This window comes from Bacillus rossius, chromosome 1, assembly GCF_032445375.1.
Source record: "Bacillus rossius redtenbacheri isolate Brsri chromosome 1, Brsri_v3, whole genome shotgun sequence".
In the NCBI taxonomy this organism is placed as follows: domain Eukaryota; kingdom Metazoa; phylum Arthropoda; class Insecta; order Phasmatodea; family Bacillidae; genus Bacillus; species Bacillus rossius.
The window spans coordinates 258,230,579-258,252,650 of record NC_086330.1 but is presented as its reverse complement, the minus strand read 5'-3'; the positions used below and the strand labels follow the sequence as shown (position 1 = coordinate 258,252,650).

At 39.1% G+C, this 22,072-nt stretch overlaps 1 protein-coding gene across 1 annotated transcript in view; it reads left to right on the top strand.

Annotated features, from left to right (window-relative positions):
- LOC134527509 (uncharacterized) overlaps positions 1 to 22,072 on the top strand; it is a 114,860-nt gene that overhangs the window by 1,549 nt on the left and 91,239 nt on the right. Inside the window, exon 2 of the mRNA XM_063360239.1 lies at positions 20,999 to 21,199. Coding sequence (XP_063216309.1) covers positions 21,025 to 21,199 — 175 coding nt within the window. The 5' untranslated portion in view covers positions 20,999 to 21,024. The remainder of the gene's footprint in view (positions 1 to 20,998; positions 21,200 to 22,072) is intronic.

Sequence of the window (22,072 nt, the reverse complement as noted above, 5' to 3'; positions counted from 1 at the left end):
CATCACGGCGGCAATCTTGGACTCAAAATTCCTCAGAAATAACTTAAAATGCCTACAAATTTCCCTATTTCGAGAAAAAAATACCGTTTTGGGGGAAAAGTTCCCATTTTATTCTTCAAAAATTCAAACATTCGGAATTCGAAAAACCTCAAAATTATAGAATTGGAATTTTATGGTAAATGTCAAGGTCAAGGTCATGACCTTGGCTGGTTAGGGACGGCTTCCTCTTGGGACTATTAAGCCATTTTTAGGAATTTTGGTTCTTTCTAAGGCAGAAGTCTTTGGAGGGATTTTGAATTCCGAATTTTTGATTTTTTGAGGAATAAAATGAGAAATGTTCCCTCAAAACGGGAAATATAGGAATTTCGAGTCATTTTGAGTCATTTTTGAGAAATTTAGAGTCCTTGATGGCCCCATGACGTCACAATCCAGACTGAATCCCGGCACAAGCACCTTAGCCAGAAGCCAGGGCAAGTGTGCCCATTTATATACTAGCTTTATACACTTTTACCTTTATCAGGACATTGGGAAACCAAATGCCAGTTCTTAACACAATTAAAACTACCATTGTTACCTTCCTTTTTGGAAATAGAAAACCCTTTACTGGACTCCTTTATCCGTTTTCTAATCCTCTGCTGTTTTTCAAACTCCTGACGTGCACTTTATCAACATCCATATCCTATTTCCGAACATCACCATACCCCACAACACGAGTTACAAAGATACACTCGCCTCGAAGAACAGAATTCATATTTTCCAAAATTAACAAAATTAACATTGTTCGCTTAAGCAAACATTAAAATTTTTAACAGAGCCCAAAATAATTTAAACAAATTCTACGGTACTTTGCCATACCGCTTGAAACCTAAAAACATGTTGCTACACTAGTTTTTCCCTTACACGCTTAGGACACAAATTTTCCCACAATTTTTCTTTAACCTTCTCCCAACTTGTTTGCTCATGTAAACAGCGTATGAAAATATTCCTAGCAATTCAAACACATTTCCCCATTACACAACTAATGAAATCGACATTTCATTCAAAAAATTTTCAAATCAATGAATTTTTCTACAGCCAAAATAAAATAAACTAATTAATTAGCATCTGTCCTTTTTAGGTTATGAATATCACTTAATTCTTATAAAGATAGTTCATTTTGAAATATAGTCACCAAAATACTTCCTGTTTCGGAATCTGGACTCAAACCAGCCACATAAATGTCTAATTGTTTAGTTTTTCATTTTTGTGAAAATGTGTTTCTTAATCCATCTTTGTCATACTAAACACATGCAGCCCTCAAATTTACAATTAACTCCTCCTTATTCAAACGATACAACATGGTCACAACTATCCCTAAAATAAACAAAACTGCCCGAAGTTAGTACAATCTCATCACTCCCAGCAGAGTGGTGTAGATTTGTAACATCCCTGCTGGGCTGCCAACTTGCCCGGTGAAGGTGACCAAGTTGGTTATTCTCTCGATAGAGTGGCATAAATTGAAAAAAATATGTACACTAAAGTGAATTTCTTAAATACTCCAACGCCTGAGAACGACAAAAAAGAAAACATTAGCAGAGAATCTGTGTAGATAATAATATATGCAATTTTTTGTTGTGAAACTTCTTTCCAGCCGGTAAAATAAGTGAACACGATAAATTCAATACAATGTAATGCAAAGAAAACATGGAAATAATATTTTATTATTGATTCATAAGCAGTTTTTTTTTTATGATTCTGAACTATCTATGCTTTGAGATGCTCCATTATTGTACTGCAATTAAAAACAGACACTCTCATATCATCTCAATTTATTTTTTTCGGGTGAATATTGGCAAAAACAATAAACTTACTAACGATGTGTTAATACATTACAAACATGAACAGCACAAGTAATTATAATTTAAAAAATAGTTTATTTGCAGATACTTTTATTATTTTTATAATGTGGGAATTTGTGATTTTTGTGCTTGGAACCGTGGAACCCGAGCAAATGGACCAATTAGAAGGCACCATTTTGAACTTAACTTTTTAAAAAAAATTATTTGTTAAAACCTTCTTCTTATATTAATGACTGAAATAGCGTAAAATGTGTGAGAAGCACCGTACATAATCGAAGAATGTTAGCTAGCTGAGATAGCATCCATCATTCTTTTGATGCTCAGGATGTGCCACAAATGTGTTTGCACTCTAATAGTAATTCAACACAATATATCATAAATATTACCTTTGGAGTTTGGAATTCAACCTAGTTGATTTTTTTTGTCAGGTCATGCATATATGAACCACGTTTCACGCTATTTAGTAAATTATGCACATTTGACGGTGTTGGATTTTGCACTAGAGTGAGGTAATAAGGGTTGTACTAGAAAGTATTGTACTTAATAAGGGTACACTGCAAGTCCCTGATTTTACCATTGACCTCTACTATTAACGACGGTTACAAACACCAAGCCTGCTATCAAAACATTGAAACAACATATAAGCTCGCTCCGCTGCGCGCGCATGCGCCTATCTAAAAGGGGGGGGGGGGGACGAGTACAAATTGAACAAACACTAGGAGGGGGGGAAAAGGAGGGAGAAGGAGGAGAAGAGCGGAGTGCCGGAGGCCCGCGATGGCGAGCGCCGTTTAAAAGTAGCGGACTCGACCGCTACAATACAATTCCAGGTGTGGTAGTAACATTAACTCACACACTGACTTAATGCTAAGATTGTTCTTCGTAATCTTAGTGGTCTTGATTGAACGTTTCTTGTGTTCACTACAGAACTTGCTGGTCGGTACAACTATTAACGATATTAAATAACCCCTATAGTGTTGTGAAACAGAAACTGATTTTGAATATTTCAAAACAACATTGAATTTTGTATTAAGAGAAGCCCACCCTAACAATTGTGGCATTAGCAAGCTCTAGCTGACACAGAGACTTAGTTATTTTATCTAATACAGGCCATATATATTGCAAATTATAGAATATTAAAATCTTATTTGAGCTAGTAATTTTTGTATTGAAAACTGATAACTATTGAGTGTGAATGTTATGTGTATTTTTTATGGTACTAATTGTAGTGTTTTATGTCTTGTTTATTCTAATGTACACATATAAATCATTTCATAATGCTTTATTTGCAAGTCTTTTTCATTTCATTTTGCGTTAGAGTATTGCTAATCTGTCTTACCCTACATGTTTCTTGTTTGTATTGATGCATAATATTCACATCACAACACTACTGTAACTAATTGTGATAATTCAGCTGAAGGTGAGATCCTGAGTGAATTTAGTATTATTGTTATCAACACACATAATTAGTATAGTATTAATATTGTCGCAAAGGGCCCTCGGGCTCCGTCATTTTCTACACGAATGTCACTCAAAATAAAAAAATAATAGAATAACATCTTAAGATTTCAAAATAAACATTAGGGGGGGGGGGGCTGGGGGGTGGTAGCAGTAGAGCTGGTACAGGGATTGTCTAACCTCCTTAGGACAGGGGGTGTAGGGTGTTGACTGAAAGAAAAAAAAAGTATTATTTATCCCACATCGTTTCAGGTTTTATTTCCGGCAAACGATGACCAACACAAAAGTAAATAATTAACTAATTAAATAAATAAATAAAGTCAATAATGTCAAAATATCTCTGGTAACAAACAAAAAAAATATTAAATACTCTTTTGAAATAAATAAAATAGAACAAGTATTACTTTTTTTAAAACAACATGATTATTCTTAACGCACACCTCGACCCATCCTTAAGCTAAAATTAACGAAAGAAATTTTACATTACTGGATACCACAAACTGCCTGCAATCCTGGAAAGCATCCAAACGTTAAGTCATTCTAACACAATTTTAAACTACGCCCACAGATGTTACAAGGGGTGAAGGAAAATTACGAGTTCGCCATTACTTACAACACCTTCGAACGGCAGCACGCAGCTACCCGCCAGGCCGGGGCTCTGACAGACCTCCAACACCTCTCCGAGAAGAACCACCCCGGGCGCACCCAGGGTGGCCCCCTTTATTAAATTCACTTCACTTCGTCATCACGTCGAGAACACTCCACGCGAAAACAAAAATCCCGGCCGCGATTTCACAAACACAGCCGCCATTCCGCCAACCGACGCTATCCCCCCCTCCACCGGTCATGCCAGACTCGCACTTCTGCCACCTGGTTACGACACAAACACCAGCGCGTCAGGCGCGCGCCTGCGCGAGAAACAGTAACGCAGCGAAACCAACCAGGGCGGCCAACACTCCCGGAGATTCCAGGACAGGATGACGCAACCGCCCGCGCAGCTGGCCAGGCCCTCGGGCGGCGAATCACGCCACCGCCCCAGAAAAACAGAGAGCGTTAGCAATCTACCGCGCCAGGAAAACAAAAGTCAATGCCCGAGTGTCGCAAACAAGTGTCAGGAACTCACGCGGGCTCACAAAGCACTACATGCGCAAAGCCAAGTTCAAAAAACCCTACACGTAAAATTTTACCGCGTGACATCACTCCGGACGACGAGGGCTTGTGCCCCACAAGCCAAGAACCACAACTTTAAATTTACAAACAAAGGTATCCAAAGATTGATCCGATTGCTTACATCATAAAATTACAATTTCATATCTCCAATTATGAGTGTACATAGTTGTATTGAGCTAAATAAAGTAATCTTGAGGTTTTCACTTAAACTGTGTACAAGCACATTTAAGCCTAACTTGACTGACCTACAGCCGAGAGAGGCGAAGCATGGTGACAGAACAGCGCGAAGGGGCAGCGGGAGCCATGATCCCGGTGGACGATCTGCAGCTCGTCCCCAAGTCCAGGGCTCCACCTTTTGGAGTAGCACCCCTCAGATCCAGCCATCTCTGCTGCATGTTGCCAGCAGTGCCATCCGTCAATACTGTGAAACTTTTATACCCAGCATCAGATTCATCAACAAAATAAACAATAACAACAAAAAAATAATCTTAGGTGATTCAAAAACACAAACTTACATAGGGGTAGCAACATACTTCAACAATAGAAAATGACATACTCATAAATTTAACCTTTCATTAATGTCATTTAACAACAGTGTCTAACATAGGCAAATCTCAAACAAGGTAGGTATGGGAATCCAAAATGCCTAACCATTGATGAACCCAGGTGCCTGTTTACCCCGCAGATTCAATAATTAGGATACAAAACTTATAACCTACAAATAAAGGTTAACCCGAGCAAAACAAGAAATTTGCAACAAAATATCCTTCCCCTTTTAAGAGGACCGAGGGCAAAAGAGGATATGCTTCTAGGTAGGAACCAGAAGGTAGTTCAAAAGTTTCAAAAGTTAGTTGAAGTCCAAAATCTTCACAGAGTCGTAATGGCAGCAACCCGCTGCGGGATAGAACGTTCACCAAAATCATTAGTACAGAAATGTAGCACTGGCTTCTCAACTTAGCAATGCCATGATAGCGGCGAACCCCACTGCGACCAAGCAGTCTCGTCTCTTCTCTTCTAAAAACTGAGAGTCCACACATACATGTCGCAATCAACTGGGGTCATCCGACGAATGCACTTCCACAGGAGTCACACACAGCCCACAACAATTCCTGGATGGGATAACAGTTACTTTTTCCCACCACCAGGTACAGGCTGTATAGTCCCAGATCCTCGGTAATGAGGATGGACACGATGATTGATGCTATAACAGTTCATCTTCTACACTAGCACCACATGTCGAGTTTAAAGTTGGTCCTGGCTCTCCGAGTCCATGGAAATCTGGTTCAAACGCACAGTACATGACACTGGAAGGAGTATGGAAGGGAGGTAAAGGAGATAATGAACTCTTTCTTGGCTTAACCTCCAATCCAGCATAACCTATCAAAATAACAGACACCTAGGATCATCTCTGGTTAACAAACAAAATCTAAATCTTTATAATCAATACACCAATGTGCCCAAATAATTAGTCGTAACTTACTTTGTTTTAAAAACATAGCTAATTCTTCATTAAACAACAAATACCATTTTGAAATAATTACAAACCGCGATAATAGCAAACAATTAGGATGAGTCCATCAATTAAAGAAAATTTACCTCATGGTTCGATAAGTGTGATGTTTACAAGAAATTCATCACCAGTGTTACTAGACAATTTGGCCTTTATTACATTTTCATTACGTAATCGTTCTCGTAAGTCCATAGCCTCTCCACTCGTGGATGCCTCAACAGGCGTGACTGGGGACGATATCTTCAAATTTTTCTGTGCACTTCGTTTAAGTTGAATACACTTATAAGAAAAGCCAACATACCAATTACGATTCCCAATATAAAAACCATAACAGTAAGTTCAGCATTTAACATAGTGGTCTCATCCAGTGCAGCTACACGTGGGAACGTTCCAATACCCACAAGGTATGGATTTATAATAATAATCAAAAATAGGGTACCCCCTATCGCAAATAATGCAATACTCTGAACATGTTTGACCATGAAACTCAATACTTCAACCGGTTTATTCAAAGAGATGGGGTCCAATCTAGTGAACCGAGAAACCGTGAAATTCAAATGAGGAATGGCAGAGGGCCAGTCCTCATCTAAACAATCCTCCAACGAGGGGAAAACTGTGTGGCTGGAAGCAGTCCGTGGAAAAATCTTTAATTTCTTTAACCTAGTCCAGGCTGCTGGGATCACATGAAGTAGTTGAAACTTTGACTTAGCTCTATAGTCACAAGGGTACAATTCATTAATTTTCAATTCACTATTCAGATACAATCGACAGTCACACGGAACTTCTATGTCCACAGCACCTGGTCGTTCTTCATCATCTATAAACAAAGTTTGGTTAGGATTCTTGGCACACTGTAACTCCACCTTGCCCCTAAGGTGAGTCAAAAAATAGCGTTCCGGCCCAGCCTGCGTGATCATGAGGTGAGTTCCGGAACGGCATTGAAAAGTACAAAGTTCTGCAAGTCTTTCGATTGTAACCCCCTGAAACAAAGCTTTGGGGCACAATGCACTTCCCATGGTGTCTCCTGAAAATCTAGGCACAAAACACAAATTCTCCTCCAAAGGCCGGTAGTCCAACAAATTACGTCCTTGGATCGTCACTAGGTGGTTACCATCCACCGCTAAAAAGTTTGGTTCATGTTCTAGGTGACATGTATTATTCTTCCAATGAAAAGGTATACCAACAAACTGAAACAACTTCCAATTAGAGCTATAGCGTACAATAGGGATTTTAACTGACACATACAGACTTTCTTTAAATGCATTACATCTACAAATAGGCAAATGGAAATAAGCCTGAACTTGGGTACTACTAATTGCTAATTTATAACCATCTTTAACAAGGATAGTTTCCAAATCCTGCAATTTTTCCTGTAAAAGTGCCGGCGTAATCAAAACAGAAGGAATCTTATGTGAGCGGCATTGATCCAAAACTTCAATACGAGTTAGAGTGTGAGCTTGCTTAGCTAACTGAGCCGCTAATAATAATTGTAACTGAAAAGAGTGACCTATTTCTTTTACCATCCCAGAAAAACGAACTGTCATTGCTTCTCTAAAAGTTCTCAGGTAATCAGTAAGGTTAGTGAATTTCGTTTGAACTCTTTTCAAAACACTTGTCATGGCTTCATTAACAACACTAGGTAATAGAATTACTCAAATTGGCAAGCGCCACATGGTCATCTATGATTTGTGCTTCCATCTGATCAATATGCAGAGAAATCTGTTGCTGATTTAGAAATAAACTTTCTACTTGACTGGTCACTGCCACATCACAACACCATCTTACAAAATCGCCAATAAAAGATAAGCCTCGCTTTTCTCTATTAACCACACTGTCATACTCCAAATTCTCACCAGCTGCATCATTTAGTTTATTCAACAGCATATCAGAATAAAACATAACCTGTTTTAATTCCCGGAAAACTGAACACCAGTCAGAGAATGCGTTAGAGGGGCAAGAACTCAATAGTGTTATACCTTCATGAATTTCTGATAATTGTAATGGCCAGGGGGCCTTAAAATTTAAAGGTACCGATGAGGTATACAACATCACCTTTGGTAGAGGTTCGAAATGGGTACCAGCGATGACCCCCACTGTCTCAGGTTGGAACGGCGAATGAGGCGTGTCATCCCCTCGAGACAGCACCAGCATACCCATCAGTAGCCACCAGCAAGTTGTCTTCATTATGAGGGCCCGAGTGGCTTTGAGGGTACCTGAAACACTCTTACGAGCGACTTAAAAAAAAACAAATCTTAAATTGACAAGTCACTATTAAACAAAATTACCCAGGACCGAAATGAAATGTATCACAGGTTACAATACACAACAAACGAACACCAATAAACAAATACTTGATGGCCTTACAAAGAATCTAGACACAATACAAACAGGGCTCACAATTGACATCACCATAAAAAAATAAAAAAATAAAAAAATAAATAAATAAACTCAGGCAGCAAAGAATGGTTTCATTCTTTCCACATTAGCTACCTCATAGCTAACTTTCCCACGTTGACACTTTTTTAACCGATACAGATTATCAGATATTTTTTTCTCAAGAACAAAAGGACCAAACCAGCGATGCAACAACTTCTCCGAAAGCCCCTTTTTCCGGATCGGAGTAAACACTAACACTTCCTGCCCCACCTTATAACTCACCGCTCGTCTTCGTCTGTCGTACTTGCATTGGTCTACACCATCTGGCTTGGGATTGTTATAGCAAAACACATCATTAAGCAAAGAAACATTTTTGGTCCGTCTACGTAATTTTGTCTGTTGTGTTTCTGTTGGTTAGGTTGTTGGAAGTGTTTATTAAACTTATTTATATTTTCTCCACTAGGTCTGAAGTTTGGTAAGTGTATGGGCTGAACTCTTAAAATTTCCATTTCTTCACGCAGTTGCTTTAACTGTTTCCCCAACTCCATTAGTCTATTTTCTATTTTTGAGTCCATTGTGTCTGCCTCCCTGATATTTCGAACAGGAACTTGTTCTGGTTTTACAGCCCCACTTCCCTTTAACCTATCATGACTCTTCGCATAATATAGACCTGCCTCAATGTTTCTTAAATTTCCTAGCAACTGGTCTACTGTGTTGTTAGGAAACAGCATAACTTTCTCCACAATATCCGGTCGTAAGCCTCGTAATAAATATCTCACTTTATTGGCTTCTGGCATTTTGGGGTCAAGCCGATTACAAAGGTGAAGAACGTCGTAAATAAAAGATTCAAATGGTTCCTCCCCACCCTGTACTCTTGATTGAAGTCTTATTTCCAGGTCTTCTACCTGACCTACACGAACAAAAGCAGCCTTTAAAGCAGTGGCTAATTCATCAAAAGTTTTCAAATTTTCCAATGTTGACTCATAACTGTCATACCAGCGGCTAGCTGGTCCCCTGAGAAATGTGGGTAAATACGCAATACATTTTTGGTCATTCCAGCCATTGACCTTGGCTGCTCTCCTAAACTGTTTTATAAACTCATCGACATCTTCTATTTGTCTCCCCCAAAAATAGCTAGGTTCCACAAAAAATTACCCTGCCTCCATTGTGTCGTGGTGGTCTCCTCTAGGTGCTGAGTTTAACAAATGCAATTTTTCTTGTATCTTTACCAGGGGCTCCTCATCTGAACTACTATTTCCAGAAATATCAGGTATCCCTGTCTTGTCGTCAGTACATAGGCTAAGAGTGTATTGATAAGACATGCCCAAACATAAAAAAAAAATAAACAGAATACTCAGTGTGTGGACATACTTAAACTAAAAAAAATAATCATGCTCCTGATAAACATTCAGCCTCCTACCTAACCTGGCTTAAAAAAAATAATCTTAAATCAACTGCTTATAATTACACACACAATACCAAAAAAAAAAAAAAAAATCAAATGAAATACTAAAGTGCAATTTGTAAAAAAAATTACTTAACTTAATTAAAATACTTAACTCTATAACAAGACCATTTCATTTCTACACTTATTCAGAGTACATGTAAGTAGGCTTTCTGTCTCCACTCCTCTAATTAAAACCTGAAAATGGGAGGTATGCAAATTAAAACTCCTGATATGTTGTTCCTTGCTGATAAACATAAACACTTATCTCAAACACTAAAATAAAATGATTACCATTACAGAATAGGCCATTACTAAAATCAAATTTAAAAAAAATAATAATCACTCATGCTTAAACCATTTATAAATAACCTGGCTGTACCTCGTGACCCCTGAAACAGATATGGTTAAAACCAAACATCACCATTACACCAAACAAATTTAAAAAAATAACACACACCCTACAATTAGACATACCCTAGCCTCACACCATTTGTCGCAAAGGGCCCTCGGGCTCCGTCAAGATCTACACGAATGTCACTCAAAATAAAAATATAATAGAATAACATCTTAAGATTTCAAAATAAACATTGGGGGGGGGGGGGGGGCTGGGGGGTGGTAGCAGTAGAGCTGGTACAGGGATTGTCTAACCTCCTTAGGACAGGGGGTGTAGGGTGTTGACTGAAAGAAAAAAAAAGTATTATTTATCCCACATCGTTTCAGGTTTTATTTCCGGCAAACGATGACCAACACAAAAGTAAATAATTAAATAATTAAATAAATAAATAAAGTCAATAATGTCAAAATATCTCTGGTAACAAACAAAAAAAATATTAAATACTCTTTTGAAATAAATAAAATAGAACGAGTATTACTTTTTTTAAAACAACGTGATTATTCTTAACGCACACCTCGACCCATCCTTAAGCTAAAATTAACGAAAGAAATTTTACATTACTGGATACCACAAACTGCCTGCAATCCTGGAAAGCATCAAAACGTTAAGTCATTCTAACACAATTTTAAACTACGCCCACAGATGTTACAAGGGGTGAAGGAAAATTACGAGTTCGCCATTACTTACAACACCTTCGAACGGCAGCACGCAGCTACCCGCCAGGCCGGGGCTCCGACAGACCTCCAACACCTCTCCGAGAAGAACCACCCCGGGCGCACCCAGGGTGGCCCCCTTTATTAAATTCACTTCACTTCGTCATCACGTCGAGAACACTCCACGCGAAAACAAAAATCCCGGCCGCGATTTCACAAACACAGCCGCCATTCCGCCAACCGACGCTATCCCCCCCTCCACCGGTCATGCCAGACTCGCACTTCTGCCACCTGGTTACGACACAAACACCAGCGCGTCAGGCGCGCGCCTGCGCGAGAAATAGCAACGCAGCGAAACCAACCAGGGCGGCCAACACTCCCGGAGATTCCAGGACAGGATGACGCAACCGCCCGCGCAGCTGGCCAGGCCCTCGGGCGGCGAATCATGCCACCGCCCCAGAAAAACAGAGAGCGTTAGCAATCTACCGCGCCAGGAAAACAAAAGTCAATGCCCGAGTGTCGCAAACAAGTGTCAGGAACTCACGCGGGCTCACAAAGCACTACATGCGCAAAGCCAAGTTCAAAAAAACCTATACGTAAAATTTTACCGCGTGACAATATAATTTGCCTTACAACAGAAGTGCGCAGTAACATAGCAGCACAGTTACAAGAAAAACAGCTCAACAAAAAAATTATATGTAATGCTCAGAACATTACAAATAATAGTGTAACGATCAGAAAGTAAGTGATGTAACTGCGATGCTATTTACTGCCATGTTTGTTCCACTTGTACTTCAATGGTGACACTGAGAAATAAGGTATGGCGAGGCCTTGCAAGGATACATAATCTGCTTATCACACACAATTTTATGAAGCATTTGAACACTACTAGAAACTGAATTCTCTGGTTTATATAAATTTTAAAACACAAATTACACATAACATTTACTCTACTATATTTGAACCATATCCCTTCAAATCGTACATTTATGTATCATAGTTGAGCTGTAATATTACTTCCAAAAACACAGTGCCAGTGCCTGCAGTGCTGCTAGTGAGCTGACATAAAACAACCACTGGACTGTTGATTTTTACTTCTAATGCCCGTGGTGACCACACATCAATGTTTTAAATGCCAATGCATTTTCACTTGCTTGAAATCCCTGTTAGATAAGATTTTACAATATTTCAAAAGTTATTTTTAATTATTAGGTTAAATGAAAACCTGATCCGAGAAAAATTCTACTTATTTACCTATAATTTATTACAAGATAGAAGCCAGCGACAGAGAGACAGACAGACAGACCTTAGGGTAGTGACTAAAGAGTGCTCTATATTTGTTTAGAGAACTTTAAAAGGTAAATGTGAAAGTCAGTGTATCTACTATTTGGGAACCTAGAATCTTTGGCTCGAGACCGACTTTGAAGGAAGGTATAGCCATATATGTATAAATAATAGTTTTTATGCTTAGGCAACTATCAATTAAATAAGTTCGTGATGAGTAGATGTTCGTGCTTCATATACTAGTATTTGGTCCATGTGTACTTTTTAGCAGCATACCTGTTTGTATGCTAAGCCACATGGCTCGACTTCCATTCCTTTTACAAGTAAAGTGGATGAAACATCAAATAAAAAATAAATAAAATTTGTATTTGGAAAGTTCGCTCGAACTGAACAAAAGGAATTTTATTTTCTGTTTGTTGATCCTATTGACACGAAGAGAACATCCGCCGGCGTGCCCTTGGCTTCCGCCTGATCATCTTCAATGCCTGTATGGGTGTCATAAGCAGCTGCTGGAGCGGCGACATCTGCGTTATCATTGTCACCATCTCATACTGTACAAACCGCTGTTGCAAATGTCTTGCCTGTCTTGCCTTTGCATTAAACAAAGGACACTCGAATACATAAGAGAAAACGATGCATGAATAATCCCGACTGCATGCCGCATCAGTGCGGAAAATGCGGAGTCTTTTATTCACGAAGATACAATCTAAAGTATCATCACAAGACTTGGATCTTATGAAAAATACTAAAAATTTTCACATTTTGTCACCATCGCAAAAGAATGACATGCTTCCTGATCTTGGGTCTTCAACAGAAATACAAGATCAACTACCTACTACATTAACTGAGCGTATGTCATCACCGAAGTCGGTGCTGGCATTGTGAATGCCAGTGGATTCATCGAGGCAGAGATCGCATCCAAATGCAATTTAAAAAGTATATTTGGCAGAAATATTGAGTGGTTCTGCCAAAGACATCTACACATATTTTGGCGAATGCAGTAATATTTGGCCAGCGAACAAAGGGAAAATATTGAGTACTTTGGATACATAAAATTTAATTTAGTGTTTGAGTGCAATTATGGCAAAATTGCTAATCATTAATCAAATGGACAACTCTTTTAAAATATTACATAATATGCCTGCGTACAAGTCGCATGAAGAATATTAAGCCATTGTATATTGTACATTGAAGATAGGCCAAAATGAAAATATTTATAAATCCAAAGGTTTAGGCTGGATGCTAACTGCAGTGAGATGTCAACAGTCAGGACGAATAAACTGGACCAAAGATATGTCTTGTCATACATCGATTTGCCTGAATCGGTGAAGTGGAAAGAGGCGATTATCAACCCGAGGAACATTCGTGATTACAGATGCTTAAAGTGTAACATTCTGGCAAGATATGTTGAAGGCGAAATTTCCCAACTTGTAGATAGACAGTATTACTACCTGGAAAAATAGCACGACTTTTCAGGCATCAACTTACAAAAACAATTACAGAAAATAAAAGTGTTCGAGAAGAAGATCGCTGATGTGTCGTTGAATGTGTATGGCCTGGACGAGCAAGAGAAGGTTATCCCTATTTGTGTGTCGTGAGAGGTATAACTCTACTTCTCCATCTAATATTGTTTGAAATTTAGAACAATCCATGTTTTTTTTTTACACAAACATGTTTTCTCAATTGGTCAGGACTCAATTTACCGCAAATGAGAGCTTTATCTGCAAGAGGTGTTTTAATTTGTTCAACTATCAGCCACGAGTTTCAGCGCTGACATGATAGCACTGCCTTGAATAACTCATGAAACACTGTATTGCTTGTACTACAGTATGCATTTAGATGCCTAAATCTGAGAATGGAAAACCAACAGTCATATATTTAAAGCACTATTATCATATAGAAAAATTTTTCAAATGTTGTCTACTTGACTCCAAGGCTTTACACTTCAGTCTGTAGATATCTACATGTCATACTCTAAGAGTTATCATACGTATACCTATCAAAAGCACACTTCAAATACTGATTGTGTGTATCTCAATAGTTTGCAAGATCCGGTGTATATAGAGGCTCTAATGCAGATACATTTATGGAGATCAACAATGGCACTGGCGAACAAGTCAAGGAGATTACCTCCATTACTGAACCCATGTATTCTTTTAAAATATATAGAAAGGAGAGCCATGCACGGACCAAGAAATGTTGCTATTGAGCCTTATAATTAAGAGAAAACCACTAGAAACCAGATACACATTTTAACTTTAAAAATACCTCGATGTTGCCTGTAACCAGCTCCTCACGAAGCCAAAAAAGCTTTTAGGATATTATTTTTGCAACTTGCTTCACAATAAGAATTTTGTATCAAGCAACTGGATTCTGATACGAAAGATGTATTAATCATCAAGCATTTACAGGAAAAATTGTATATATTTTTATAAAAAACTTATACATCCAGATTCTCTAGCTAGTTCATTGACACATTGACCGATCTCTGACTTCGCTCTTCTCTTACTTAACTATGTTGAAATTCCATAGTATCTCCAGGTTCTTCACTCCAGAACACCTACATCTGGTCATCAGGAAAACGCTTTTCTGTAAAATTACACAGACAGATGGAACAACTGGATGAGATGCAGCTACTTAATATGGACAGCTTTTACAACTAATTGTTTTGCACTCTGATATCATAAAAGCCAATTTAACTCATTCCCATGAATATAGCATACTTTTTCGTAAAAAATGCTGGGAGACTACAGTAACATGTATCACAAAACTGATGTGTTGATTCTGGCTGTTGTTTTTGAACCTTTTTTGCTCCCTGCATGTTGCTACTAACAGTCTTTATTGCACACATATGTGAGTAGACCAAAGCTATGCTGCGGATTACTAATGTATAATTTGAACTGCTAACTTATTATGTCAAGTGATTGTTAGTGGAACCTGGCATTAATAGTGACATATCAAAGTGCATAAAGCACTACTGCAAGGCAAAAAAAACACTTACCAGCTGATGGCATATGAAGATAGCCACCCATCGATTTTCTTGCAGTACATAGATGCAAATAATTTGTATGGTTGGGCCAAAAGTATGCCTCTACCAACATCCAGCTTCAAGTTGTCCGATATAGAAATAAATGTCATAGAGTACCTGACAATGGCCCAACAGGCTACATCCTAGAAGTAGATTTTGAATCCCTGACAGAACATCGCCACAATTATGTTCTGCTGTTTCTGACAGCAGACCAGTGTCCGCCAAGTTCGTGACAGACTATGCTTTTAACAGCTCTGGAAGCTGAGAAGAACTATATTGTGCATTATCTAAACATCCAACCGGCAATAAAATATGAGCTTAAAGTAACCAAGGTGCACCAGTTATTGGGGTATCATCAGTCCCTTTTGCTGAAAACTTTCATCAACCTGAACAGCAAGAACGCGTTCTAAAAAGAAAAAAAATACGACTTTTAGTGAAGTAATGGAATAACAAAAATGTCTATAAATAGAGTTGGTATGATCTGACAAAAGATTAAAGAAATTCGTAGCCAAACCTAAATTCCTGGACCTTTCAATTGATAGTGAAAAATGCTTTGTTTTTGGTTAAGCACAATAAAAAAACCTTTTAGATAAACCAATTAATACTAGTTACTACAGTTCCTCATGTGTCCAAAACTAGAATGTAATACTTTCGTTTTGACATTATTAAAATAAAACAATGGGGATGGTGTCGACCTAGCTTATACCAAAAGAGACAGTTTAATTGAGGACTTCTACAAAGACACAGCCACAGCTATATCCTTCCTAGAAGAGTTCGATACAAGCAGCTATCCTACCGATCGCCTTTGAAATTCGCCTACCAATAAGATAATGTTAGGAAAATTTAAGGATAGTGTGAAGGTAGTATCATATCTGAGTTCGTGAGTCTGCTTTCGAAGCTCTACATCTACAGATGTAGTAATGAGAGCACAAAAAAAGGTGTTTAGAAGTATGTTGTTTCGAACAAAAAAATATATGAAGAAGCATTTGGATAGCACCATCAGATGTATTTAAATGTAAAACTATACGATCACACAATTTTGAACTGTATAGAAAGTGTAGCAACAAACATACTATAAGCTAGGAGCATGCCAGCTGTAGTATTTGCTAGGATGGGATACACACCTTGTCTTCTTTTGATGTGTAAACTTGACCACCAGTATAGTTTGTATTTAATGTTTTACTATGTGTTTCAAATGTATTTATATTTTATTTTCAATGATGAAAGTGGTATATTTAAATAATACTGCCTCTTGTGTTTTGATATCAAATAGATCTGAAGTTCTTACTATGGTAAAAAATAGTTTATATATAAATGTTCTGTATTCATTAGTATAATTCCTCGATTTCACATGCATTAAAATAATCATCCAGCACAATTGTTTTGTTAGCTGCATACCAATGTAACTTAAGACAAGTATATTTTAGCTGACTTTACAAAATACATTGAAACAAATGATAAACAGCTTGACTAATCATATTAAAATGTTTGTAGCACAGTCAGCAAATCTGGTAATTCACGTTCTTCGTATGTTGAATTTGTATATGTTATGATTAGTTTGTGGTTTTGTTGTGGATGCTATTCGCTGGCCGCAACATAATTTTTTTTTTTCTGGACTGGAATTTGTGTGCCCTTGGATGGTCTTGCTCCCGTCATACATCTGCGTGTTGCGGGTGGCCTGTCCTCCTGGCAAGGCTTCTCAACAAGTTTCGCGCGCCTCAGTCGAGACAGTGGGGTGGTGGGGGTGCCCACGTGATCTGATCATGTGATTACCACCCCTTTTTTCTTCTCCGTGGAAGTAGGAGCAACTTGTAATTTTGGTTTGTTCGGGAACGAAAGGGACGCGCACAAGAGGGGAGGGTATATAATATAACCCCGACCTGGGCAGGGCAAGCAAAAGCTACAGTGAAGGAGTAAGAGTACCAAGCCTTAAAGAACGTTGTCCTGACACCGCCATTCCAGACCACCTGAAGAAAGTCACCATGCCTGACAACGCTCTGATCGCCTGAGTTGGATTTAGTCTCTATTACTGGTAAGAAGAACTTTATCTTTACTCTGGAATCGGACTTAGCCCAGTCTTCGACGAGGGACCCTGGAGTGTAGTGCTGTGGAGTCTGGTAAAGTGAAGAAGTTAATAGTCAACGACTTGAAGGCTCAACTCGGGTTGTGATTTAAGGACTGACTAGTTGGGCGATTTTTTTTTTGTGAAATTTCGCTCTGAAGTTTTAGGACCCGTTGGAGGTAACCAGCAGCACCAGAAGTCGCAAAATGCTCGCCGTCAATGTATCAAGTTTTACTCGCTGGGCGAGTAGGAAGCAGCGATTAGAAAGTATGAAGAGAATGCAGAGGGCTATGTGCGTGAGTGCGTGACGAGAAACAATCAGTGGTGGTTGGTTGGAGGCAGGCTTAATATGGCAGTGTATATGTGCAACCGACTGTGACATTTTTTCCCGACTACTGACTTCAGACCTTCGAGTAGCTGTTGTGTTTCGCTGGTACTTGCGTGCGAATACTACGGAACACTTGTTCACACCAACTGGACTGAGTGTGGCAGTGGCGGACATGCAGCCAATTGATGAAGAGAGATGTGGCCTGTCTTTCGCATCGCGGAGTCGCAGTTGTCGGGGAGACTTGTTCCTGTCTCGGAGCGCGCCAAGGAAGTCCGGCTGGAGCGCTGCTGGGCAGGAGAGCGCTAGTGGGCGGGCTGCTGCTACGAGAGACGACTAGTGGAGCGAGCCCGGGACATGTCGGCCCGCAGAGACTATAAGGCGAGTGTTCGGCTGGCTTTGACCCGCAGACACGAAGGGTTTATTTAAAATTGGCTGGGCGTTGATAATTTGGCTCGCGAAACCATGTTCACCCTTGTGGCGTATTATACACAGTATCAAAATTTGAGTCAATTTTAATATTGTAAATAATTTGTTGGTTTAAATATTTTGTTTACAAAAAGTTATGTTAATATTTGTTTCTTGCCGATAAAATTATCTTATTGTATCACTGGCTCCAGCTTGTAATTCTTAATGTTCAAGCGAGTTCAGTATTTATTGAACCTCATATATTGTGAATTTAAGAGACATTATTTATTTTAATATTAATTATTTATTTTGTAATTCAGTCTAGAAAATAATGTTTTTCAATCGCCTTGCTTGTGTTATGTTATGATTAGTTTACGACTTGTTAATATTTGAAATTAGTTTGTTGACAGCTCCAGGCTGTAGGCGAGGGTTGAATATTTTAGTAAAGAATTACCATGTGTACAAGACAATTTGAGTACTCGAGTTTTACATGTTTTTCAATTGTTCAATATTTATTTGTTGATAGTAAAATGTGCGATTCTGACAGCACAGTTTATTTTTGTGTTCGCGCTAACTTAATCCCTGGTTTACCCTCTTGGGGTGCAACAGTTTCATGAGTGTTTTAGTGATAATTATTATAAAAAGTAACATTATGCATAAAAAGGCAGGTGATGATATGAACTTGAAGGGCGTGCAAGCCTGTACCATAACCGTTATCTAGTGGCTCCAATGAACTTGGGACTGGCGTAAATTTGTTGATATTTTTATGATGTAAATATTTTGATGTTGTGTATTCGTCAATACTTGTATTATTATATTAGTTTCGCTGGAATGCTCCATTATTCAAGAGGGAGGGTTAACAGTATTGGAATTATTACAAAGGAGTATGCGGTGCGAGAGTTTGTGTTCGCCTCATCCAGCTTGGAGTTCATCACTCTGGCCTTCCCCAGCGGGGATGTTGTGCCAGTCAACACCAACTCCCCACTGTGCAGGAATCTCGCTGACTGGCAGCGTGCAGGTGCCCTGTGTAGTCAAATGACGAGAGGTTAATAAAGGATTAACTCACTATCCATTAATATTTACAGTTGAATGTGAGAAGAAGATGATGTATTTAAGCGAGAGCGAGTGTAATGAGACAGAGATGCGCTTATGATTAACGTTTATAGTATAGTAATAGTTATGAACGAGTATGAACGAGTGGGTTGCATACCCAATAGTCTCAGGACGTAGTGCACTCGGGTCGCGGATGCTGGAAGTATTCAATTCGAATCTAGAGAGAGTGGGAATGTCCAGCGACCGAAGCTGTAAAGGCTGATCCGTCTCAAGGAAATAAATAGCGTGTTTATGGAACCGAACAGGCATGTACCAGTTTTTGAGTATATATCATGACTCCCCATACTAAGGCAAATCCTTAAAGAGATAAGTGCGAGGATCCGGTTGTCAAAATTCCACCCACTACGGTCCTGACCTCTCCCCAACATCATTTATCCTTCCCCATCACCTTACTTACAGAGTTTACTCTAGTGGTGTCAGACATAACAAACAAAGACCCATTTATGTACGCTATTACAATATAAGTGTTACAATACTTAATGATTTATTTTTTGCCACATAATTATTTTTTGTTGCAATTTAGTAAATACAGGGTGCAGTAATAAAGCCTATTTTAGGAAATAGAAATATTTCATTTTTTTTTATTATGTATGTTCATATAAAAATTTTGTTTTATACAGTTTTAGAAATCATTTCAGATAGGTGACGCTTCCCATTGTCCATATACTGAATAAGCCGATTTCTGGCTTTTATCTTGACACTTATCATCATAGTAGCGTGTATGTTGACCTTAAGATTTTGTAGGGTCTTTGGATGGTTGACATAAACGTGGGATTTCAAAAAACCTTAAAAAAAACCGCAAGGGTCCAAGTAGCAGACTGGCCACTCCAAATAGCCCCTTATTGAGATGAGGTGTTCTGGAAAGTGTTCCCTCAAAACAGTCATCGATGCCCTTGATGTGAGCATTGTTCCTCCTGTTGCAACCAAATGTCCCCTAAGTCCAATTCCTAAAGTCATGGAAAACAAATTCCTCCAACATGTTCACATACAGGTCTGAATTCTCTGTCACTGTGACCCCATTTTCTTAAAAAAAAAAACAAAAAAAAAAACAGGAACTAACAATAACAGCTGAGGACATTGCACACCACACTTTGACTTTAGGTGAATACAAAGGCATTTGATGCAATTATTGGGGATTGGTGTCAGCACAGTAGTGCATGTTCTGTTTTTTGATGCATCCACTTTAGTTAAAATGCGTTTCATCACTGAAAAAACAATTGCGCCCTCAGAAACGTTTTCGAGTAGCGCCTCACATGCGTTCCTCCAAGAATTGAAGTCGCGAACAGAGAGTTCCTGCACAATCGCCAACTTGTACAGATGGTAATGAAGGTCATCGTTATGAATTCGCCTCACTGAACGATTGGAAAGTGCAAGGAAACACGCAATTTTGCGCCTAAAATGCCGTGGGGATTGCAAAATAGAAGCTCTCACTGCCTCAATGTTCTCAGGTGATCTAATGGGCCGAGGGACTCTAGTTATTCAGCTTGTCGCACTCGCGGTTTGTCTGAACGTAGTGACCCATGTAACAATTGATTTTCAGAACGGGTACAGGTCCTAATGGAGCTAAATTGAAGCGATTTCGGAACGTGCGTTGGGTTACGATGACAGAACATCCGTTCGAAAAGTAGGCCTTGACGGCAAACGCACGCTCCTCACTGTTCCAACGCATGCTGGTGACTGACCGGGTAGGGAACAAAACTTCAGAACCAAGCCTTTAGAATGGGATCATGTCCACCCCACTACGACCTCTACAGCCTGAATGACGGGCATTAAGAAAAATGATTTTATGTTGTCGCACCATGTATTTTGTAATATCGCAATGGTAAAAACTAAACAAACTAATCTTCCTGTGTAAGTAATAATCGGCATAGCTTTGTAGCATGTGCTTCTGGCAAACTGCAGATGTTGTAATAAATTTGAACATGTGTTTCACAGGCACTTGCTACATACGCAAAGCAGGCATGAAGATACTGGCAAGCACTGGGCCCTACTACCTTAAGGTTGGGGTGCCTGAGGGCCTGGAGCAGGCTATAGAGGGTCTGGCACGGGAGGTCATCAGGCAGCAGCCGGAGCACATCTACCAGTTCGCCGCAGCGCACTTCGAAAAACTCCTGACACTACACAGGCAGCAGCAAGGTTGGTAGTCTGCGGACCGGTGTAGAGCCATATTACCTGAATGTAGAGGTTCCTGAGGGCCTGGAGCAGGCTATAGAGGGCCTGGTATGGGTCAGTAGCCCGACCACATCTACCAGTTCGCCACCACACACTTTTAAACACTCCAGACGTTACACCGGCGGCAGCAAATTTAGTAGTCTGGAAGCTAGAACAGGCAGGGCTTATTCACAGCCGACCCATTGGGTGAAGAATGGACTGTTGGTCATATATTTATATCAATTCTGGTTTACAGTGTGTGGAATATATTTTATTGTATTCTTATTTGATTTTAAGCTATTAATCTTTACTTAAAATTTGCTCTGTTAAACCTATGTCAGCATATTTTTTGTGTATAGTCCTGCCAACATCATCTTCTTCTTTGTAGGTCCCCTTTACACACATAATCAAAACAAACACTTTTTTTATCTTATGGAAGCCCGACCCTATCTGCTAATTTGATACGAAATTGTTTTGCTAAATAATTTTCTTTATTGGGAGTACAAAACTAAGTGATTGTGCAAGAGTTACCTATTAGAATTATTTCCCAGTCTAAAGTGAGTTTTCATTTAAGGTAGTTGAAAAATAGCATCCGTTGGTTAAGTTGGCATGGATGGAGCCTTATTAACACTTCCGTCATATTAGTAACAAACACATCACGATATAGGAGCGTCAAACATCCCGATCGAATGATGGCATACATGCCCATCAATGAGTGCTTTAGACCGAGCATGTACTATTAGCCACGCACTGAAATGTCTCACCGTACGTCTCCTGTGAGATGGCGGATGAGGTACTTTTCCACCATCTACCTTAAACCGAGGGCAGGAACTTTTTTTCTTTCACGAAAAATGAAAC